General features: G+C 40.7%; 1 protein-coding gene across 1 annotated transcript; it reads left to right on the top strand.

Moving 5' to 3' along the window:
- Nucleotides 1–7002: 7002 nt before the first annotated feature.
- On the top strand, nucleotides 7003–24923 carry smad1 (SMAD family member 1). The gene is made up of 7 exons (XM_068727349.1): nucleotides 7003–7105; nucleotides 16568–17143; nucleotides 19262–19534; nucleotides 19630–19746; nucleotides 21937–22158; nucleotides 22353–22609; nucleotides 23275–24923. Exons 2-7 carry the CDS (start codon nucleotides 16744–16746, stop codon nucleotides 23416–23418), a joined length of 1413 nt encoding a protein of 470 aa, XP_068583450.1. The 5' UTR covers nucleotides 7003–7105; nucleotides 16568–16743; the 3' UTR covers nucleotides 23419–24923.
- Nucleotides 24924–24990: the final 67 nt, after the last annotated feature.

The raw sequence follows: 24990 nt of genomic DNA, 5'->3' as shown, positions 1-24990 counted from the left end.
CGCCTCGCTCAGAGACCATCCTCACCGTAATAACGCTATTTTAAGTGCAACATGGCGGAATCTGTGTACACGACTCGCTTTTCATAAAGATATAAAGGGCTCATTTTAAGTCTACGAAGACACAAAGATTTTTTGTTTCGGGTGATTATACACTATTGAAAATATAGTTCTGAATATTACATTCCATTTCTGCTAATGCTACACACTGGCCCTCTAAAGTCAAACCAAAAGCTTAAAGCTGTAAATATGCCTCTGTCCTTTTTGGAGTAACTTTTGGGTCTCCCTTGTGACTTTTGTTGCATACCATCTTACTCAATTTGATTTAAAATTTAAAATGTACTTTATTAGCCTGACCATGATTAAGAAAAGTGTTGCTAAAGCTTCTGAAGTCTGTTCCATCTCTTTTTACTGTCTCAGAAATTCAAAACTGACAAAAAATGTGACTTGTCTAGCAGGTTTCAGCAAGCCTTTGCTCAGCAGACGAGGCCAGAAGGATCTTCAAAGGTATAACATGTCAAGTGCAAATTCATTAATCAAAGGAAAACGCCCTGGATTGGGTACCAATCCTTTTCAGGTCTAAAGCAGAAGACCTCTGGGCCATTTAGAGTCTCAAAATTCACTTGACTCCCATATCTTGGCAAAATGAAAGGAAATTCATACAAACAAAGGTAACGCCGTCAAATGCAACATGTATTATTGGGACAAAAAGACACGTCCTGACTGAAGAAATGCTTCTGGTTGTGCACCTGTGTCACACAAGCGTTGATTGAAGTTCATCGTGTCACCACCCCGTTGTGCAAAATGTGCTGCGACAAAGGGACTGCTTTGACTGACAGCTGTGCTATCTATGGTTAATGTCCCATCTAACAAGTGACTGTGACAGCTGCCATCAGATGCCTCCCCTCCCCAAGACTCCAACACTTCTACTCAATAAACCAGGGCAGACCACCCTCTATACTGAGCCCATGGAATCTCTTTGCCGGGGGTGAACGCAATTGCATGTGTGTGTGTGTGTGTGTGTGTGTGTGTGTGCATTTGTGAGGGTGGGGAGGGGGTTGCAGAAGCAGTCCTCAAGGGAGTGTCATTTTACACAGTGGGATTAGATTAGAAATACAGCATTGTCTAGTGAGCGGGCCAGTTATCAAACCTCTAAAAGACCTGTGAGAACAAACAATCAAGTGTGTTAGAGAAACTATGAAAATAAGACAGGGTGCACGTCTACCCATCACACATGCAACTCACTGAATGAAAATGGACACATTTTGACCATAAAATGACAAAGTGGCGAGCTCGTAGGCCTTAAGGTAGTGCCCCCTCTCTGATTGGTGCATCCTCTGTCTCTGTGCAATGGAGGTAGAAGAGGTAAACCGAGAGCCCCTGGAGACAGCATTCAAATATTACCACCCCGGACATTATTTCTAGAAGGACTTGCAGAAAGCCGCGCCAAATGAGCCATCCGTTTGAAATGTGAGCCGGCCTGATGCACTGCTGCCATGCTTCGCATCGCTGCAAAAAATGGGATGGGCCTGCCAAGAGCCGTCGGATGGCAAAATGAATTGCGTGTGTGAAGGAGTGTCATCTAAACACTCGTGTCAGTCATCGTTAAGCATTTCAACCCCGTGTTAATTCATGGGAGTCTATGGAGTTAATGTTGTAATCAATCCTAACCCGTGAGTCCACTCTTCCTCCGTCTGGTCAGAGACAGGCAGCGCACCAAAGTTTCTAAATGGCTCCCGCTTTTCATGAACCCTGACCTAATACAGCCTACTACTAAGTGCTTCAAATGTTAATGTCCTGTCTACAAGTTTTACAGCCTTGCATTTCTTGTCCTGTTTTGGTTTGAGGGAGTAGAAAAGTATTTGACTATTTCAAGAGCCGGAGCTCTTCTTTTAGATGAAGATATCTGCTCTCCCTGTCCTCCTGTATGATTGTGACTGGACAGTAGAACAGGAATAACTGCCAAATATATATTAAGGTGACAGGATGGGAAATTAAATTTGAGCATGATGTTATTGTGTTATTCCTGAGCTTTGAGAACAGTATGTGCAACAAAATAATCAAAGATCAAAGACTTTTCAGAGCTGTCAACCAAAATGAAAAACATATTAAATGTGTTAGGTATGACTCTTTGCTGCTGTGCAGTGTGTGCTTACAAATGTGCACCCAAAGAAATGTACACTCAACACACTTTAGATGATGACATTTTTAAAGGAACATTTCACCCCAAAAATCTAAAATACGTATAGTGAATCTTACCTGTAGTGCTATTTCTCAATCTAGATTGTTTTGGTGTGAGTTGCCTAGTTTTGGAGATATCGGCCGTAGAGATGTCTGACTCCTCTCACATATAATGAGACACTTGGCTTGTAAACATAAATATAAATAGGGATGCATCAATACCGGTGTTGAGTATCTGGTCCCATACTGTGCTCATGTACTTGTACTTGTGAAACTACTCTGTTACAACTGCACCTGTACGACTACGTACAGGGCTTATCTCCTGTCAGTTGATTCTGAAACAAGAGCGTGTGTGTCGATGAGTATGAAGTCAGCAGTGACGTTACAGCTGTGAACATAGCAGTGCAGTGTGTGTGTGTGTGTGTGTGTGTGTACAGTTTTTCGGTGCATAAATGCTACAACTCCTCAAGAACCGTGAGGAGACTCGAGCAGAGTTCCTTGTGTATTGCTTGTGCGGTTAATTATTAACATCCCTACTGTGAAATCTGTTTGTGTCAGGAAAACACAATGTTGAATATTAAAATGTCAGCAACAGCATCATGTTGTATATATTTATTATGTTACAGTCACAAAGTGAGGAACATCTGATGAAAATAAAACATGATTTGAAAGTTATAGTAAGAACTGTGATATAAGTACTTGTACTTTTACTTGGTCTGAAAAAAAGTGTTTTCGGTGCATCCCTAAATAGCACTACAGTTAAGAGAAAAAATGTGTCTTTTTGATTAGGGTGAACTTTTCCTTTAATATTTATCTTTGTACTTTATCATTATTATTTCGTCACTTCAAATTGAATCATACTTGCGCTACTTTGTCATCTTTGAATGTACGACAGCTAGAGGTTTCCTGAGGTTTTGCCTTTTTTTCTGTTAAAGTTGTCCTATTTTGTGTGTGTGGAGTTTCTCCCTATCTGAATCAAAGGTCTGAGGATACAGGATGCCTTATGCTGTACAGATGGTATTACCCTCTGAGGCAAATGTGATTTTGAGCTTTATAAATAAAACAAAAGGAAAACAGTTTTTGCATCAGGATAATCATTTAAAAGGCAAATGATGGGGCATTAGAAGCTGATTAGTGGTCCACACATCTGTTGTTATAAACCACAGAGATAGCAATGTTAAATTTATTATGAGCTAACCATGGCTGAGTAGACTTTAACCCCAAATAGACCGGATTAGTGGCTTATGGTCTTGTTTGGTTAATTTCTTCTGAATCGAAACGGGAAAAAAATTACACTTTGAGGCATTTTTAGTTCTGGTCCGGTTCTTGTTCATACAGGCTTTAAACAAACAAATGAAGAGCTGTAAATATTATTTTGCATGAACTGACTCATTTATTGGACAGACATGTTTACAGCTCCTGTTTTGTTTGTAGAAAGCCGGTCTGACCATTGACTACAGAATTTAGAGGCAACTATTTTTTTTCTTGGTCCAGAACAAATGAAGCGAACTCCAGGTGAGAAAACAACCTCAAGTCCTCTGAGGTTTGGATTTGACATCATTGTCATTCACAAGTTAATGATTGACAAATCCCAATTTAGTCAATGTTAGCTCCCAAAATCCACTGCAGTTTTTTTTTGTTAATAAATAGGATCTTTTGCCATGTTTGAACCGCATGAACATTGCCGGATGTGGATGTTGGCCAGCGAAGCCAGTGGTTTGCCATACATGAGGTGGGCAGAGCTTCATGTCGCTACTCAGTTTGGATCGTTTGCAGACAGCTTGATGTCTGTCACATTCTTGCAACGTGTTTGTTGTTTAATGTGGGAATCATTTGATTGCGATGAACTTATCTCACAGCCTGAGAGTCATTATATCTCCCCATGTCTTGCCATGGTTCAGATTCTGCTGAATCTTTCAGCTATAGGTTACCTAAGGGTGACATGCACTACAACTTTAGACGGGAAGGAGCTGACCCCATCTGTTGGCCTTTTCTCTTCTCCATCAGTGGTTGATGTCCTGCTGTGTGATGACTCAACAATAGGGACTGTCATCTCAATTGCCTCCACATTCAGTGCTTACCGCTACAGTGCAAGGATAGGAAATAACAGCACCCTCTCCTTGTTCATTATATGTATGAAACACAGCTTTTGTTTTCCTGTTTTAGCGATAGTCTTCAGTGTGAATAATAAGTGGGATATAAACTCATTACGGTGTCAGCAGTCATTACTGCTACTAGGGAGAATTTTTCTGTTTGTGATTGTTTGGGTAGGGTCCTTGCCACTGATACAACAAAAACAAGTAAATAAGTAAAGTATATATGCAATAGTAATTGATTTTCTTGTTTTAGTGCTCACATAATCTGGATTCCAGAAACTGTATGAGATAATTTGTGTGATGTACAATATAATTTCCTTCATGTTAGTAACTTTAAAAATGCAAATATTTGCATTGTGGTTGCTTCATGCTGCATAGAGAGAAATTACGAACACTCTTGAGCCAAGTAATTAAATTCGCCAACAAGTCTTTTGGGCATCTGTGAGATTTGTTTTGTGCCTCTTGCAATGAATACTAGATTATGTGTAAAAACTATGTTATATGTTATGATTCCACTAAATAGATAAAAGATACAATTCCACAAAAACATTTTTGTGGCAGTGTGGAGGCTTTGAAACAGCTAGATCTTGATATAGATCAAATTGATATACAACATAATCAAACCGTTAATCCATTATATACATTGTTAAAAAAAAATAAAAAGAAATTGTAGTACAATGTAAAAATTGTCCATTACAAGATTTATTTAACTTATAATTGAGTATTTTTACATTGTTGCTACACAATGTTGTAGATGGTGATTATGATTATATGTTATGTATGTAAAATAATCTATAACACAACAACAGCTGTGCTGTCAGATAAACATAGTGGTGTAAAAAGTGCAATAGTTCCCTCTTAAATGTGGAACTATTGCAAGTGGAAGTATAAATTAGCATAACATGTTCCTCTGAAGTGCTCTTATGCTACTTTTTCACTAGAAAATACTGGGGTTGATTCATTCAGAGTTTTAAACCAAGATGGGCGCTGTACAAATATCAAAGTAAATCTTTATGGGAATATCAACAGTCGATTGCACCGTTATGAAGAGATAAAATGTCATAAAGCCTGATAATCTGTATAAACTCAGTAACCTCTTCCTTAAAAGTATTAGGCATGCAAATGTCTGGGGTGTTGTAATAAATGTACAGTAGCCTTGTCTGTGTGTGTGTGTGTGTGTGTGTGTGTGTGTGTGTGTGTGTGTGTGTGCGTGTGCGTGCGTGCGTGTGCGAAGGGAACCCTTCGACTAAAAAAATGAGTTTGGGAAGCCTTCTTTCTATTGCTACTCATAATCATCATCGTCGTCCTCCCTGCCCCTCCCTCCCCCTCCTCGCACTGTTTTCCCAGATTTATTCACGTGCAGCTCGCTCCCGCCTCACTCAGACATTCTGTCGCCAGCGCCGTGACGTCACCTACGCCAGAAGCCTCCTCCGCTCTGAACGTTTCCCTCCGCCTGTCTTCAAGATAATCTAGTCCCTCCTCACCGCGGCGACCCTGAACTTGATTAATAAAACCCACAAAAGAAATTAAATAAAATCTATTCAACCCTACGTTTTTAACAAATTAGCATATGCCCGGGCGAATTAATAGTCTACTGTAAATGTTTTATTCTTTTCAATCAAATGTAGTGTATGCTTGTAAGTATTTTCTTAGATGCCCAATTGTACTTGTCAGGCATTTTTAACTTTCTGTTATATGAAGTATAATGAAGGAGTGCATTTTTCTTTTTTGTCTATAAACTAATTTGTTACTGGGATTTCACCTCTTCAGCTCTGTCTTGATAAGATAAAATATTCTGTCATCTAAAGTTATTCTGAATGCCCCAAATGTGACATTATTTCTGATGCACATTTGTAGCCGATATAGACTCATTTAGCTCACATGCGTAAATGACATTTCATGTCCTCTACTGCTGCTCCCCGGCCTGAAGGCTATTTTCATGCATTATCATGCAATATTAATGAGATGGTAACAACAGTTGGAAGTTTCACTCTTGACATTGCAAAATTATCCCTCTTCCTATACCCACCCATGTAAAGCCTGCATCAAGACTGGGCTGGTTGTGTGTTTGCATGATTGTCTTGAGGTGAGAAGTTGAGATGATGTGTAAGCATGCTCCTGTGCTTTTGGACACTTTTGATCTCCTGACATCATAAATAGTGCTTATCATAACGCAAGAGAGGAGCTGAGAGGCAGGCTTAACAAGGTGCAGTTTAGGAGTTCACTGTGGATAAACCAGAGAGTTAAAACTGCTACAAGAGGTTACTGGCCAAGGTTGGTGAAGAAGGGCTTTTTATACAGTAAAAACAGAGAGGGAAATAATGAACGATAATGCTTCTGCATGGGTCAGTCGTCTTTATTGCTGGTAATTTATGCAGAAAAGAGCAAAATCAAGCAACAATCCTATATTTTGCAGGGATGTTCTGGGAACCTCTGAAGTGAAGAGCCGCCCCATTCTTACTTTTTCTCTGAACTGCATCAGACGAGCAACATTTCACCACCTTTGCGACAACAAACTCAGACATCTGCAAAAAAGAATCTCTCCAGTGGAGAGAAGCTCTTCGTGTGTGTAGCGAGAGAAAACTCCATTGTTTCATAGTTACATAATACGTTTCCACACAGTGAATGAAGATGTTAGATGTGTGAAAAGTAGGTCTTGTTATTGTCGCGGCTGCATGCTCCCGCGGCGTGATACTGGCGCTCAGCGGAGGGTGAGAGGGCTCCGCGACTGACTGACGCCAGGGTCGAGCAGACCCAAGACGGGCTGAGAGAGCACGCAGGAGGAGACGCAGGGAGAGAGAAAGAGCGAGAGAGCAGCAAAGAAAGAAAAGGTACTGTAAACTTTTTGTTTTATTTCTCAACATGCTAAATGAAAAGTTTCCTTATGTGTATTTTCACCTGCTATAGTATGCGTGGTTCTGTTTGCAGATAAATAGATCTCAATGGTTATCAACGCAACAATGTGTCAGTTGGCAGCTTCAAACTTTTTTTCTTTTCTTCCCTTAACTCACACTATCAGACTGCAAAGCTGCAGATTTAGCCACATTTTCATGAATGTTCATTGTTAAAAACATCAGTGTTTTGATACAGAAGTCTAATAGTATTGTAATAATGTAGGCTAGCTCACTGTATATTACAGGGGGAAAGTTTTTTTCTACAGGAATGTTATGTTTGGACACTAAAACACTCTTTAAACTCTTTAAAGCTGGTATCAGTAGAAGCCCTAGTAAATGTGTTGGCATATAGCTGCACACAGTGATCATTCATGAGGGAATAAAGATGAAACTGCAGGAATTGAACACATGGTTTGGGGCTATTGGGTTCATGAAGCTACATGTGTCATACTTAATGAATTACATGGTCAATGAAATGTCAGAAAACTGGGAAAATTGGCCATCAGAATTTCATAAAGCCCCATGAAATTGATTCAAATTGCCAACCCGAATGTTTTCAATTTAGAAATTGGAATATTTTGCGTTCTTTGACAAATGTCTTAAATGACTGAGCATCCTATCAGCTCTGTACTATAGTGATTTGGTGGTAAGCTTGTGGTGTGATATGTTTTTTTTGCATCATACACTTGATAGGTGATCCCACTTTGATGTCACTAAACCAGTGTGATGAATAAGGAAGTCCACATGCAGTTTAATTCACCACACATGCCATACTTGTACATCTTTAAGTCTTCATCATTTTACTGTCTTTTGGCTGATGCTGAGGCTTATCCAACTGGTGCACTAGTGCGCTGCACAGGACGCTTCTGGTTTTAGTTGTCAATATGTTTGTGAATTTGTGTACATGTGTATGTGAGAGAGAGAGGGAGACAGAAAGGAGGGAGAGTGAGAGTGAGAGAGAGAGAGAGAGAGAGAGAGAGAGAGAGAGAGAGAGAGAGAGAGAGAGAGAGAGACCTACAGCAGCTCAGGCTGGATCTCCTGACATTATTGAAGATGACATATCAGATTACCCAAAGGACAGGAATTTGTCCTTGTCCATGATTTACTTCAAATTGTTTTTTTGTTTTTTTATCGTTACTGCATTATCAGGGTATGCAGCTTTAAATTCATTTTGAAAAGGAAACAAATGGTGTTTTTATATCATTGAAATGACAGGGTTAGGGGTGAAGTCTCTTCAGTAAATGGCAATGCAGATGTGATTGTAAGATGATTTTATTAGCTTCATTACAAAACGTTATATTTGCCTCTGTATACCGAAGTCTAACATTACCCCTATCTATCTATCTATCTATCTATCTATCTATCTATCTATCTATCTATCTATCTATCTATCTATCTACCAGAGCAAAGACCAAAAACTACTCAACAACAAGGTGTAAATATAGGTTAGCAGCATTCCTGTATCCAGAGAGTCAGTCACAACAGTAGTGAACAACGTCAAAACCCTCCCGTGTGTCTGCACGGCCCCGGACAACACAGCCTGCCATGTGTCGGGGTGAGGTGTCCACCCTAACACAACACTAACCCAACACTGAGTGCCAAGCATGGTTGAGATAGCTGCCTGAAACCCCATGTGTTTGCTAGTTATGTCTGCAGTCGTGTGTGTGTGTGTGTGTGTGTGTGTGTGTGTGTGTGTGTGTGTGTGTGTGTGTGTGGGAGGGGGGGGAATCTGAACCCAGTTCAGCCTTTCAAAGTTAGTATTCTTTGGAGTGTTTTCCATGGAAGAAGAGTGACTAGTTGGATTCCTCTCACTTATGCACCAGTGTATTCTTTACTGTAGGCCAAAGCTGTGTATGTGTTGGTGTTTGTGAAGACAAGTGACCCCAGCAGTGAGTTTAAGGAGCCTCCCAGGTCAATGCTATGTCTAGTCGCTAAGGACTAGACTGGTCCTGGACTGGTTATTTCAAGCTTTGCTCTTCGACTGTTTCATAAGACACGAGTGGCTTTGGTAAATATCTGCATATTGCTGCCTACTAGGGTTGGCTATTAGACATAGCTTAGTAATAGTTGTGCTCAGGATGGGCTGATATACCAGATAATATTAGGTTATTGCAAATGCTGTATATTTATACATATTATATATATTAATTAGCAAGCATTTGCCTTAACCATTGCAATTGATATTCACCAGAGAGCACTGACTGATTTATTTTTCAACCATCAAATGTCCCACTCAGTACGTATTTTGGTTACAGTTTTTCAATAACAAAATTGAAGGCATATTATTCAAAAATTATTTAAAATTTGTGTTCATTTCTTTTATCTGATACTTCTTGATTTAGTTCAATTTTGTCAATTTTATTGAGGCAGGTCTTGTGCAGCTGCTTTTATTTGGGCAAATTGTTTTTTAATGAATGTAAGGGTTTTGTTCATTAGGACTGCAACTAAAGACTATTTCCACTGTGGATTAATCTACCGATAATTTGTTGGGTGAATCACTTATTTTATAAAATACTAACTAATAGAGAAAAGTTCCAGAGCCCAACGTGGCGTCTTCAAATTGCTTATTCTGTTGGACTAACAGTCCAAGACCCAAATATATTCAATTTACAAAGCTGCAAAACAGTGAAATAGCTCATAAATCAGTTTTTTTTTTCAGTGTGTTGCCTCAAGTGATATTGAACTTTGCGACAGCTGCTACTCTGGATATGCTTTCATAATCATTGCTGTTATTCATATTTGTGAAAAAGCATATCTTGCATCCTTGTAGTGTCACTCTTTGCTCAGTAATGACCCTTGAAGGCACTTAACCGAGAAGTGCTCGGTGAAGAGACCAGATATACAAGTCTTTTCCAATGTCTCTCTCCAAAACAATCACTCTGTCTTACTTTGCCGCCACTCTCACTTTATTCCTCTCTTTCTCTTTCTGCATCATTCACCCCCCCCTCTTCCTCTCTCTCTCTTTATCTACCACTCTCTCTCTTCCTGTACTCCTCTGTTTATAGCCAGTGACTCCATTTGAGCGGGGGCTAATGGAGGCCCCATCCAGGACCCTGCTGATAAATAATGTAGCTTCTTTATAATGCTCCGTCCCCGGGGAGGGTCCAGAGAGCATCATTACTGCCTCCTCATCCTACACAGCCCGGGCCTAAATTGATTAACAGACACTGGAGCGGTGCAAAATGATCCATGGGGCTAGTGTAGTGGCTAACAGCTCACACCAGGTGGGTCAAAGCCTCCGCCTGCCAGTGTCGCATGATCCCATTCGGTGCTCCCATTAGCCTCAGTTTCTGTCTGATAGGCTAACTGATGGCCATAACGAGCTACCGCTAACACAATAGCGAGAGAGCACTACCCGGCCTCAGCTGTAGGGAATGTCAGAGTGGTTTTTATGGAGCTGTTGTGTAAATTATGGTTTGTGTTTCAGCTTTTATAGGGAGCAGAGCAGCGTCTGAGGCCACTGCAGGCATCTTTGTGACTCTTCATTGGCTGTGTGAGAAAAAGGTTGTTGACTACATATAGATATTTGACGCAAGGAATAGATGTTGATAAATCAATCTACAGAAAATTAACCTACATTTAATGATCATCAGTTAATCGTGTAAGTTATCAATCACCCAAACATTGCTGCTTTTCTCTGTTTTGTAAATGTGTTTCGGGCTGTTTGTTGGACAAAACAAACAATTTACAGCTTTGTGTCTGGATGTCAGGAAAAGTAATATAATCCATAGTTGCAGACCTAAAGAGAATTGTTAGTAGGAATCTAAATAGCTGACCACATTTCACAATTTCAGGTCCAGTATTTTTGTCAGCTTCAGTTGGAAAACAACCAAACCAATCAGAATGGGGATTTTCTCTCCCTGTGCTTGTGCCATAGATTGTATATAAGAAATGGACATCGTCACCCATTGGTTTGTGGACTGACATTTTGAAGTCTAGAGGACGTTATCTGTCGCCATCTTGTTTTTTTGCTGTTGCCATCTTGGCTTTTTTGCAAGCAACAGTGACACAAGAGTACAAGTGAAAGCTGAAAAGACTTTTTTTAGGCGACCAAAAAGGTAGCACCTAACTCTCATGAAGTCAAAGCACACCGTGAAAGGGTTAAAGTTACAAGAGGTAAATACAGATAACTCTCACACCGACAATGCTGTGGTAGTAACCTGCCAATCACAAGGTAGCCACGCCCTAAAGCACACCCTGCTTTATCGTCTTTGGGACCATCATGCTATATTGAAGAATAATTGAATTACTTGATTGAAGAAACTACCAATTGAGACCATAAAATATGGGTCACTAATAGGCGGACCGTGGTCCGGGTCCGGACCCAGACACCGTTGTATCCGGACCTATAATCAATGGATAATTATTTAATTTTGAAGGAGGGCTTTTATTTACACCGGTGCAGTTTTTCTAGACTTTAAGGCACTTGTTCAGCGGTCCAGGAAACACACAGACCAATTGCATGCGTTGTAAATCATCTCACGTGATTCTGCTCAGCCAATCAAATATGTGTATTCTCATAAGCATAATGCACACTAGTGAGATAGACACACACACACACACACACACACACACACACACACACACACACACATGGGAGAGACGGGGTGAGAGAAAACTGACAAGTTAAGTTAAGATATTATTCAATTGAAATTTCTTTATTTGATTTGACAGTCAGTTGTTGACTAAATACAGACATTGATACAACTACTTGGTTACTTAAATATATACATTGCAGCATAGCACACACCCTCTGGTTCCCCTTCAGGTAAACACCGTTAGCTCTGTCAGCACTTTCATTAACAGTTTGCACTGTTAGTGCTGTTAGCACCACTAGGTATGAGCTGAAATTGGTGCACAAAAAATCCTAGTCTATTAGTGGTGCAACGGATCATAAAACCTTGGTTCGGATCAGATCACAGATGAGATCACAGATCAAATTGGCACAAAAGAATAAAGGGAGCAAATATAACTTTTAGAGATCCTTCATCCTGTCTTTTGCGTCTGATACTAATTGCCGATCATTGATGATCCATATTGGCAGATACAGATCCCTTTGTTGTTTGATTAAAGCAGCTGGTCGACAAGGCTCCAGACTATTTATTTATTTTTTGCCACCATCCCAAAAATCATTTTGACTGCTTTGAAGTCAGTAAACCATCAACAATTCTAGATGTTATCCTTTTACTTTGTTATCTATAATGTTTTCTTTTTCTTCATGAAAACACAAAATTCAAGCCAATAAAATATAGTATTTTTATGGAATAAAACAAATCTTGTCATTAGTAGTTTTAATGATGTATTATAAGCTGCTTAGAGCTAGAGTAAAAGGGTTCTAGTTCCCTCTCTATTGTCTATTTATGTTGTTGTGAAAACATCTCCTTCAAACTGGATTCATTAAGTTTCTCAGCAACACTACATTTTACGAGGTTACATGTGAACACATCATGATACTTTATAATTTACCTTTCGCCCAATACTCATTTTCATCGAACAGAGCCTGAACGCATCATTATGTAGCGAAACAGAACCTTCATTAGTTAGCGATGCTGCCACCGTCCTGTCAATATAAACCTCTTTATATACAGTCTATTATTTAAACACGGTTGTTATCGCATCACATTATCAAGAGATTGGCGACTAGAAAAGCATAAATGCTGATGTCCTGATTGCATTTTTTTTTTTTGCATATTTGCCATATCAGACACATAGATATGTATATAAGAAGTGGACATAGTCATCGTGACGTCACCCATTGATTTGTGGACTCTTGCCATCGGCATCTTGGAATACGGCCGTCGCCATGTTTTTTTTTTCCCAATGAACGGTAGAGACATAGAGCCGTCGTTTACGGCTCTGGTAGTGGCAGTGACCTGTCAATCACAGTAAGCCCGCCCTAAAACATACTCAGCTTTTTGATCTATTTGACTCTAAATGGACCATAATTTACTAAATGAACATCATGCTGTATTGAAGAAGACTTGAAACTAACGATTGAGACCATAAACTCATGTTTACAATGTTTACTGAGGTAATAAATCAAGTGAGAAGTAGTGTCATTTTCTCATAGACTTCCATACAATCAGACTTCTTTTTGCATCCGAAGAATTCGCCCCCTGCTGGTCAGTAGAGAGAATGCTTTTAAGACACGTCCGCTTTGGCTTCGCTCGGCAGAACCGGAGGTTAAGGCCTGATCAGACCATTTAATCATACGGTCAGATATTTCTAGCTGTCAGGATTGGAAATATCCAAGCAATATGTTGCCCAGCTGCAGCAGAATGACAACAGAGGGTTGTGAAGCCTGCTCCAGATGTTACAGTACAGAACCTTCTGACATCTTACATCTTAAATGTATTAAAGGTTGCCAGCTCTGGCTGTTACTGAGAAGACATCAAAGCAGCTTTGTGACTGGAAGTGGATCAAAAAGACTCCTTATATGTCTGACTGGTGCTACAAGACGATATTTCAGTTATCACTTATTGAACTTCATGCTATATTGTTGCTTTCAAGTATGTCTTTTTGCTTTGTGTGAGGATAAGTCAGGTCGTGGTAACACTTGTATTTTCAATGTGACAAAATTTGTCAAACGTAGATTGCATCACACAGGAGTTTCTCTCCCGAGGAGAGGAGGAGGAACAGCGGGGCTGGAGCACAGCTGCAGCCTGCTGTCGTGTAAAGTTACTATTGATGAAAACCCAATATTTCCTGATTTTAGTACTTCAAAAGAAAAGCTTTTAAATAACAAAATAATAGGGGACTTTTATTGTGATGAAAATGTGTTAATCACCGAATTAGCGGAGCTTTGATAGCAGATCTTCAGTCACACAAACACAAGTCTACTATGACTGTAGGGAAGAACAGTAAGCAGCAAAAATAACGAATAATTTAAAGGAGATTAAAAAGTGTTTTACAACCATCCCATAACAGGCGGGACCACAGAGGCCACGTCCATGACATTTCTGACCCATCCTCCTCCGCTTTTAAAAGGAAACTGGTGTGAGAGACAGCGAGAAAGGAAGTTAATGGTCAAAGGTGGTCGGTTTAGGAAACCGCCCTCTTCTCTCCACCCTGCACCTGTGGAAAAACCTGCAGCTCTCTGCAAGAGGAAGTGATGTCGCTGCTGTGCCAGCGATGACGGCTATGAAGACATACCTACACAGCCTGTTTCCTGTATCTGTGGTATTGGAGAGTTGTTCTCTTAGGATGCTAGTAGATTGTGATATCATGGTGTTGAGATATGTTCTCTCTTTCCCTCCTCTCACACAAACACACACACACACACATACACAAGCCCAACGTCCACTCCCTCGTATGTCAGTCGTTCAGCCTCACTTTTGATTAGCCAATGTGATTTGGGCGGTTAAGCTAAGTATAGGTGCAACTTGCTGCCTTCCTGTCACTGTGGTTAGCAATAGTAAGAGTCCAGGGGCCCCACAACACACACTACACACACACACACACACACACACACACACACACACACACACACACACACACACACACACACACACACGTTGTAAACAGCACCTGTTCTCATCACACTTCCCTGCCTGTTTGTCAGTATGATGTAGCTTACACATGCAGTAGCTGACAAAGATAGAAATCACTATTCATCCCATAATCTGAAGGGCCAAGAATAACTACAGAGCAGTCTTAATGATGTATTTGTTCCAGCTAGTAGGAAATCCAATATACTGCAGGCTTTACTGTCAGAGAGCAACCCATGAGTCAGTGTGGATGAAAGGTGGTGCATATCTGAAACGTTGTTCATTTGATTCTAGGATTGCATCCGAACAGTTGTGCTCAATTCGCTTTTGTTTTCCCCTTTAAAAGCTAGAATGTGTGTACGTCCTGGCTACTGAGTTGTTCCAGTGGGACCCGAGTGAATGGACACATTTATTCTGGGGTCCAGATGCACTTCCTTTTTATTGTCCTGCACATTGCCAGATTCCTGCTCAAACCCAGTGTTTTTAGTTGGTGGTGTTGAAGCTTTATAGAACATTTGCCTCAGCAGGCGGCTCATTGAAAGACCTTTTCAAATTCCACATAGATGCAGAGTTGTCTGGCAAAGTAAAACTATGGGTTGGCAATATGGATAAATTCCTTCATCACTGTGTATTGAGTTATATATTGCAATAATGCTATTTTTGTAATTTAGCAAAAATTAGTTTAGAAGTTTATTTCATAACTGATTAATTTTTTAAGTCAATTTTCAAGCAAAAACTGTACCTGGGTTCAGCTTCTCAAATGTAAAATTTGCTGGTTTTCCTAATATGATAGTAACCTGAATATCTTTGGTTCTGTGACTGTTGGTTGCAGGATTAAGCAATTTGAAGACATCAGTTTACGGTCTTGAAAATTGGGATTTTGTTTTACATTTTCAAGCACACCTTACAAAAACTCTTCTAAATTAGGTGTTCACATTAGTGTTGACACAATTAACTGATTAGTCTATTGTCATAAAATGGATTGATTTTGGATTGATCATTTAAGTCTTTCAAATCTCTCTAAATCAATCGAGCTTCTCAAATGGGAGGATTTGCTGCCTTTGTCTGTTTTATGCTAAATCACTGTAAATCCGGCCCTGGAAAATTGTGAGGGGCATTTCCTTACATATTATAGATCATTTCGAAGTCCAAATGTGTCCCAGTTAATTTCCTGTTGCAGTGTATGTGAATGATATAAGCTGACATGAAGTAAACATGGACCCGAGCTGCTGCCAAGCAATTCCATTTAAACGGCCTATAGACAAAATTATATGAGTCATTTTATTGAAAATGGATTAATTGATAAATCTTTGAAATGTTTCAGTATTTACTGACAATTTATTGGCCAATGAATTTGAGCTGCTACTTAGCTTACAACATGAAAAAGATGCTGAATAAATGGCCAGGAAGAAGAGATTTATCCTGTGAATGAATATACATGTCTGCAAAGTGAATCAGGCGTTAAACCTGCAGGACAAATTCCAACAGGTTGTGTAGGCCACATACTGTATGCAAAGTCCTTTACTGTAAATGACATTAGTGAGTGGTGGTAATGTGACAAGCCATACGGACAGGAAGCTATCTGGAGAATGCCTGGTTGGGGCTGACGGTCACAGGAGGGAGTCCGTCGTGACTCCTCTGCCAGTTTCCCAGCAGCCATGACAGACATGGCCATAACGGCTATAATGGTGACATCATCGCCTCATCAAGGGTTGTAATAGCTATTTTATGGTGAGACGTCAGTGCTGCTTGTGAGGCAAAAAGGGGGAGAGGTTCATGTGTGCCGTAGTTGATACAACTTTGTCAGAGACAGGACCCAGCAAGCAGGACTGATCTGCAGAAGTGTGTTCAAAATCTGTTTTGGTAGAAATTGTTACTCATAGATGCTAACCTAACTCTCCTTTTCTTCTAGCCAAGTGACTGTCAAGAGGATCTGATCTTACATCGCTGAAGCTGAGGATGATCTGAAACTCCAAAAGGACAAACACTCTTTTGACCCTTTCTTTTGTAAGACTAGACTGTCCACCACCACTGCTTTCACACTTCCTTTGGACAGAAAGGAGAGGGGAGGAGGGCGGTTTGTCCAACATGAACGTCACCTCGCTCTTCTCCTTCACCAGCCCGGCGGTCAAACGGCTGCTGGGTTGGAAACAGGGAGACGAGGAAGAGAAATGGGCGGAGAAGGCCGTGGATGCTCTGGTTAAGAAACTGAAAAAGAAGAAGGGGGCCATGGAGGAGCTGGAGAGGGCTCTCAGCTGCCCAGGTCAGGTCAGTAACTGTGTGACAATCCCCCGCTCCCTGGATGGACGGCTGCAGGTGTCCCATAGGAAAGGTCTGCCGCATGTCATTTATTGCCGGGTGTGGCGCTGGCCCGACCTGCAGTCCCACCACGAGCTGAAGGCCCTGGAGTGCTGCGAGTACCCCTTTGGCTCCAAACAGAAGGATGTGTGCATCAACCCCTACCACTACAAACGAGTGGACAGTCCAGGTGAGTGATATGGTCCTGAAGTAATTACAAATACAATTTAATGTTATTGCAACATCCCCATTTTGATGTTTTTCTTAATAAAAGGAAAACCTTGTTTTCTGAAAGTCTTTATCTTTTCAAAATGACTGGAAAAAAACCACATCACAACCTTTTGGAAGTCCTGACGGCTCGTTTAGAGGCACAGTTTCTGAATACAGGCTGTGTGCATTTCTGTGTGGATTGATTGGTTTGATCATTTAAAAGTTTTTATACAGCACCTAGACCTGCTTTATCAATCAAAAAGACTTGGAAATCTCACTTTCTACAACATGGGACCTTTAAACCCAAGTTACTTCACACAAGTCAGCAAATTCAAATCATCATATTACAAATATATAAAACGTTCATAATGAATTTGACAAAACCAACTCCAATAATATAGTATACATAAAATAAATAAAAACACAATTCAAGTAAAAACAAACTAACTAAAATCGGAATAGGCTTTCCAATCAAACTATGTTTAGCTAACAATGCTAGAAGAGATATAAAAAAGATTCCAGCACCTTCACTGCAAAGGTAGAGCAGAAAAAAGACAAATCAAACACTACTTGGCCCCTTACGAAATAGAAAATGAGGGTCAGCTGACAAGATAGAAACAGCTGTGTGCAGAGTGCTAAGTGTGTAAGGGGCCAAGAGTGTGTGTCTGTCTTTGTCTGTGTGTGTGTGTGTGTGTGTGTGTGTGTGTGTGTGTGTGTGTGTGTGTGTGTGTGTTCTTTCATGTGTGCGTGTGGGGCAGGAAATTCCATCTAGGGTAGAATGAGGGCTTTGTTTTGGGCATGCTCTGTGCTGCTGGCCTTTTTTTTACGTTTATGCACACATGTAGACACAGTCACACACACACACACTTTTGCACTTGCACGCATGTTACAAAAACCAGGATACACAGACACACACACACACACGACTGTACGCACAGTTTTTCTTAGGATGGCTGGAACAGGAAGCCGGTCACCCACACACAATGGGAGGAAAGAGTTGTTGCCTGCCTTGCACACTTTTTGTTTTAGCAGCGGGTGGAAGACGGAGGGTTAAGGTGATTAAACCCCACAGCACCTGTCTGTCCACATTACCCCCTCCCCTTCTCCCCGAACACCACCCGCCCACACACACATCCTGTCAATCTCCCTGCACTATTCAACCAAACACCTGCTCCACATATAACCTTTGAAATAAACTGCTACATTGATGCATTGGCTGCCTGCTGCAGCACATATGCCCATATACCCATATACCTGCAGGAACACTGACAGCAACGTGGGCCCCAGTTAAAATTTCAGCACCGGCTTTATTTATCTACGTAGGTATTTATAGACACAAGTGGGGCGTATCTCTGTAGTTTGTATGCACTGCACCTGAATAGCCCTCACATCAGCCAGGATATTTATTTACCCCAAGTGATAAATTCCTCAAGAATGGCCTGCCTCAAAATGTCTTTTCAGATCAGAAATCTGAGAGTCTGGACCAAATACCGCTGGCATAAGACCAACAGGCAGGAAGCTGACATTTCAAAAATGCAGGGACATCTGCACTCAGAACGTAGAAGCATGGCGAGTGCCAGAAAGATTTCTTTTTTATATGTTGGAATCAAATAACTTAGTTCTTTTTGATTTTTATAGATTTGTTTTGCTTGTGTGTGACTGTACACTATGTCTTCTTTGATAAACCCAATGGTCAATTACCCCAGCAGCCAAGTCACATAAATCACAGAACAATAACATGAAGACACTCAAAGATAAAGGTAGGAAACAAAATAGAATAAATTATATAAAAGTCGTATATTGCCTTGAAACAGCCGTCCTCTTTGATTTACAACATTGCAAAAAAACTGTTCGGCCAAATCTGACAGTTGTCAAATTATATTGTCATCATAGTAATAGTGCTCAGTGGACTGACTGTTAAAATATGTTCAATGACAGCGTTAAAGCTTTCTATCATGTGTTTGGTTTGACTTATTAGTGGAGTGTCTGATGGACTTAAAAAATCTCTACACACAGGAAAAACATTTTGTTTTGAAGAACTTGTGGTGCATAAAGCATTTCCTGTTTCAACCTTTTCAATGTCTTTCTCCCTCCTCAGTGCTGCCCCCTGTGTTGGTACCGAGGAACAGTGAGTTCAACGCCAAGCATACAATGTTGCCTCGCTTCCGCAACCCTCTACAACAGAATGAGCCGCACATGCCGCAGAATGCCACCTTCCCAGAATCCTTCGCTCAGGCCAACACAATGCCCCCCGCTTTCCCCAGTTCACCGGTAAACAGCTACCCAAACTCGCCGGGAAGTGGCAGCAGCAGCGCCACCTTCCCTCAGTCACCATCCAGCTCTGACCCCGGCAGTCCATTCCAAATGCCAGGTGAGATTCAACAGTGAGCTTGTCTTCCACTTTTCCTCAGTGCCAGACAACAACTCACTTCACTGCTCTTTGTTTTTGCCTCCTTCCTGATGCAGAGACACCCCCTCCTGCCTACATGCCCCCAGAGGAGCAGATGACTCAGGATTGTCCTCAGCCAATGGACACCAACCTCCTGGTTCCAGCTTTGCCTCTAGAGAGTAACAACCGGCCAGGTAACCATGGCAGTCGCTATCTCACTCACGCATACACCCCTCCTTGTGTTCACAGCAATATCATCCACATAAAGCTGTCTGTACCTGCTTCCCTGCAGGTGCAAAGAGTTCTGGGAAGTCTGTATTTTCTTTAAGTTTTTTTTGTTTCTGTCTTGTGGTCAACCTCCAAATGCAAAAAAAGAAAGTAAAACCTCAGATGAGTTTGTATGCCATATCCTGTCAGATAAAACCTGAACGGTTGGTGGAAAGGATCTGCTTGTTGACAGTGAGGCTCTGTCTGTGGGTGCGAGCCCATGGGAAGCTCAAAGCCTCAACAGATTAAGCCAGGCCTCAGAGCAGTTTTTACGAGGTCTTTAAAAGCTAGGCCTTATGTCATCTCTGCTGGTGGTAATGGCTTGAAACTCGTTACCAATAAGGTTCACTAATTACCTGCAACTTTCAGATCGGAAATGTGGTGCAATAATTGCTGCTCTCTCAACTATGTGGTTTTGGCTTTATTGTGCCGGAGACACATGTGAACCGTACATTCATGAATACGTAATAGAGCATACTGCACAATGTACATGAATCCCATTTAAAGGGTAATTCCTAGGGCTGAACCCGAATTTGAAGCTTCGACGTCCGAATCAGTATTCAAATGCATCGTTTTGTTTTTGTTTAAATTAATGTATATGCATTACCCCAAAAATCTTGAATAGCCCGTAAAAGAAGGAATAGTAATCCTGCATTATTCATTATGCATCAACTTTAATTACCATGAGTTATTCTCAGACGGATAGCGCTGTTTGTTGTGTGTAGAGGGTGCATGTGTGTGTGTGTGTGTGTGTGCGTGTGTGTGTGTGTGTGTGTGTGTGTGTGTGTGTGCTGTCCCGGGTGCTGAAACGCAGCCAGGTATTTTATTTTAGGCCTATATGTTGTCATAGACTACAATATATTTATTAATTTGTTTGTGTATAAGCCTACATATGAGCAAATAGTTTTTATGGGCCTATCGCCGTAATTATTTTGTTGTGATTTTTGCACATTTTGTAGCTGTTTTCGTTTCAATTACAAGGCAATCCTTGAAGTTTGATTTTTGTCCTCATCTCACATAAGATAATAAAAGCAAAGCCCAATAGTTGAACAGGATGCTCTACGTGTAAAGACACAATGGCGGCAGTTTTCTTTATTCCCACACAACCTGCCACGACAGATTTTTTTTATTTTTAACAAGCAGCTGAATATCTGATTGAGAGCTGTTTCTCTTACTGACCGAATGACTGAGTGAAAGGTGAGAGGCTACTGGCGCCTGTAAAGAGAAGGAGGTAGTCTTCTGCTCTTTTGATGATATCTCAATCAATAGAAAGAATGGCCAAAACAAGGGAAACTGACCCAAGTTGTAATAAACTAATCCTTCTCTTTCATGGTTAGATTTTGAATGAATGCACTAACACACTACCCACACATTGGAATAACTGCTGAACTCTGGTAGGAACTTTAGTTTTTTTTTTGTTTTTTAGTCCACACATGACCAACAACCTATTTGTACTTTTTTTATGATCATGCACTCAAGGCCCAGAATCCCTGCCCACACATGGTGACAGCAGTAGCGGGAAGAGCAGTTAAAATGTTTGCTGAAAGTGGGAGTTTGGTTTTCCACAAGCTGCATCCTGAACAGGGCAGCAGGGTTCTATTGTAGGCCAGTTCTGGAAAGGAGACAGACAAAACACACCTGCTAGCCAGTGCCATGCTACAGGAAGTTTAGGAGAAGTATGTGCTTAGATAAACATGATTTATTCCTCTCTCTCAGAGTGGGTGAGGCCAGCTGGCACTGGCTCAGAGAGCATGGCCAGGCATTGTCTATTGACTGTTTTTCTGCTCAATAAAGGCTGGCACACAGACCTCAGACAGTGGGCATACTTTAGGATGTATCTGCATCGATTTTAGTCAGCATAAATGTATACAAATGTAGCCAGTGGGTCCTATATATTTATTCTAATCATTGTTAATGGGCTATTGGGGACAATGTGCCAGAAATAATTGTGCGGATGAGTAAGATTTACAGCTGGCATCAGCGGCTCCTGGCAGCTTGTCTGTACAGGAGTCTGCTCTGAGGAGTCTTAAATGTGCATCAAATGTGTCTGCGTCTGTCTCTGCGTGTTCAGTGTACTCAGCTCACCCCTTTGACCGGTTAATGTGTTTCCTGTGCAGATGTGCAGCCCGTGGCCTATGAGGAACCCAAGCACTGGTGCTCTATTGTTTACTACGAGCTCAATAATCGTGTCGGAGAGGCGTTCCAGGCCTCCTCCACCAGCGTGCTCGTCGATGGCTTCACAGATCCCTCCAACAACCGCAACCGATTTTGCCTCGGCCTGCTCTCCAACGTCAACCGCAACTCCACCATTGAGAACACCCGGCGGCACATCGGCAAAGGTGCAGTACGGAAAGCCTGTCGATGACTGCAATGCACCGACTGTCAGCAGACGAGACTAAATCAATTAATGTTGTCAATAGCAGCAATTACAACAAATTGAGTAAATATTTTAGTGTATTGGTTTTAAGATGACCACACTGATGTTCTGCTTCTCCCGGTGACCAACATTTAATTCTCTCCTGCTTCCTCTCAGGTGTCCATCTGTATTATGTTGGTGGGGAGGTGTATGCAGAATGTCTGAGTGACAGCAGTATCTTCGTCCAGAGCCGTAACTGTAACTACCACCACGGCTTCCATCCCACGACTGTGTGTAAGATTCCTAGCGGCTGCAGCCTGAAGATTTTCAACAACCAGGAGTTTGCCGAGCTGCTGGCCCAGTCCGTCAACCACGGCTTCGAGGCTGTTTATGAGCTCACAAAGATGTGTACCATCCGCATGAGTTTCGTTAAGGTGAGCTGATCAGATTCAGCAATATCACATTTTTGGACTGTGTAATGCTAATATTCACCTTCCTACAATATATTTAGTATAAACTGACTTAAGTTTTACAGTTGAGTCACTGTTAATACTTAGTATCAACAAGTTTATTTTTTTTAAGAAATCTGGGAAATTATGGGTGAACATTGGATTTTAAAAAATCCCCAAAATCTGAATTTTAAATTTGCACTGCAAACACTGTAGTTATTGTTTTTTGGTGCACAATGGAATAAGTTGTTCGTTTGTGTTTTCTCCTCGCTTTCTATTACTTGATGCACCTTTTTAACTATGTTAGTTAGATGGATGCTTGAGGGAATAAAAAATCTCTTTTAAAAACTGTTTTCATCTTTTTTTGTAGTTTTATTGTCAGTGAAAATCAATACAAACAAAAATCACATCCGGAAAAAAAGATCAGATATTCAAATAGCCTTGTTTTTAAATTGGGTATAAATATCATAATATGTTTCCATGCGACATCCTGGTGTAAAATATTAGCATGTACTCACGCAGAACACAACACTAACACTCAACGGTCTAAATAGAGTCTGAACAAGTCTTAAAAATTAGGAACAAGTACAACAAAAACTTGTACAGTTGTGTGGCATGAATTCTAAATGATGTGTTTTCATGTGTTCCAGGGTTGGGGAGCTGAGTACCACCGCCAGGATGTGACCAGCACACCCTGCTGGATTGAGATCCACCTGCATGGTCCCTTGCAGTGGTTGGATAAGGTGCTAACCCAGATGGGCTCCCCGCACAACCCTATATCCTCCGTCTCCTAGGCTTCACTGTCCTCAGCCCCGTGGCTGTCCATAGTCCAGCATTTTGGTCTAAGTAGCAAGAATAGGGTCACAGATTGGCTTGTGGTTCACCCAGCCTGCCTTTTCCGATAACTGATTGACATTTTGACTGAAACACAAGCTGATCTGGGACAAGTAGGGCTGGGTGAGTTGTTAAAATTGGTTTGTTCTCTACTTGAAGGATGTCTGAATTGGGCACATTTACAGTCTGGGAGAGGAGTAAGCAAAGTGAGCGTGATGCAACTGGAAGATACTTGATCTTTGTGACCAACTGTAATAATTAGACCATCATACTCATCATGATGCAAGTATCCTCCCTGATCTTGCTCCAACAATGTCTCTTTTTCATTGTTCTATTATTCTGACTCATTACTAGTTTTCATATAAATATTCCCTCTGAAATCCAGATATACTTGTGTAGTTACAATAATTATGGGACATTCCACCAAAATTGCAGTCGGCTGCTGTCTGCTGCCTGACTGCAGTGAGGTTGGCATGAAATGTACTTACGACATGTAAAAAGTTAGCAGGGACTTGACCAGTATGACTGAACAATTTTAATCATCTCCAGATACTTCAACAAGAATGTCGTTTCTTCAAAGTGTTCTTTTTTTTTTGTCTAAAATATTAAAGCAGTACAAAGTTGTTGTATAAATAAAATCCCATATCATAGATCATGACAAATAATCAGAGGGCAAAATTAGGGGGAGTTTGAGAGTTAACAGTGGGGTTTAGTGTGGGGCATGGCACTTAAAGGGCATTTCAGACTATTCCGAAAAAAAACAACTAATGTTTAAATGTTGCTCATCTTGTGTTACACTCGTGTTTCAAATTAATTTTAAGAAAAAAGAATAGTGTTTAGATATATTCACTATTAGAATATGTGCAGTGCAGTCTGGTTTTGCAAAGCATAGTTTGGTTAGTGTAGTGTTACACATTTAAGACTGGTAGCTGAAGACAGATCATGAAGCAGAGGCAAATATAAGTGCATTGTAGTTTGTCCATTGCTGTATACTCTGCAGCAAAATCAAATGTGTCAAATACGGAGTCACATTGAGGACATAACTATTTCAGTGACTCCTCATTCTCTTTTTACATCAACTGAGCAAAACATGTTAGATGACTGTTATGGGAAAATGTTGAGCATTCAAATTTGAATTGTTGACTGAGAAAAGGGTATCAGTTACTGATGTCCTAATATGATTTTTCTTTTTTATTAAATGCAGATTTTGCCATTCAGTTGTTTTATGCTTTGAGCAATCCTCTTTGCTGTTAAACTGTATTACTCTTTACATTCTTTTTGTATTTTTTGAACATGTTTTCTGTTGTCTGTCTGCACTTTCACACATTGCCTATTTGTTTTGTTTTGTTTTAGTTTTTCTCCTTCTTTGTGTTTTTGCTCAGTAAAACTCCCAGAAAAGCAGTTTTATTCCATGAATATCAAGCCTCTACTGGAAGATTCAATAAATTTGTTTCAATACTTCCAATATGTCTGTCTCTTTTATGAACGCTGTGTCAGGGCATGTGTTTTTTTGTGCCCTGTCTATTTAATTA

This window comes from Cebidichthys violaceus, unplaced genomic scaffold (assembly GCF_023349555.1).
Source record: "Cebidichthys violaceus isolate CVI_PGR_0920_01 unplaced genomic scaffold, fCebVio1.0.p SCAF_4, whole genome shotgun sequence".
NCBI classification, from domain to species: domain Eukaryota; kingdom Metazoa; phylum Chordata; class Actinopteri; order Perciformes; family Stichaeidae; genus Cebidichthys; species Cebidichthys violaceus.
The sequence above is the reverse complement of the archived record's forward strand: the minus strand, read 5'-3'. Positions and strand labels throughout refer to the sequence as shown.

Bases quoted from the DNA above. Each gene is read 5' to 3' on its own strand.
- smad1 (XM_068727349.1), top strand. From the start codon at position 16,744: ATGAACGTCACCTCGCTCTTCTCCTTCACCAGCCCGGCGGTCAAACGG. The intron at 19,535-19,629 runs GTGAGATTCAAC...TTCCTGATGCAG, and splicing joins CAGTCCATTCCAAATGCCAG to AGACACCCCCTCCTGCCTAC. The intron at 22,159-22,352 runs GTGCAGTACGGA...GCTTCCTCTCAG, and splicing joins CCGGCGGCACATCGGCAAAG to GTGTCCATCTGTATTATGTT.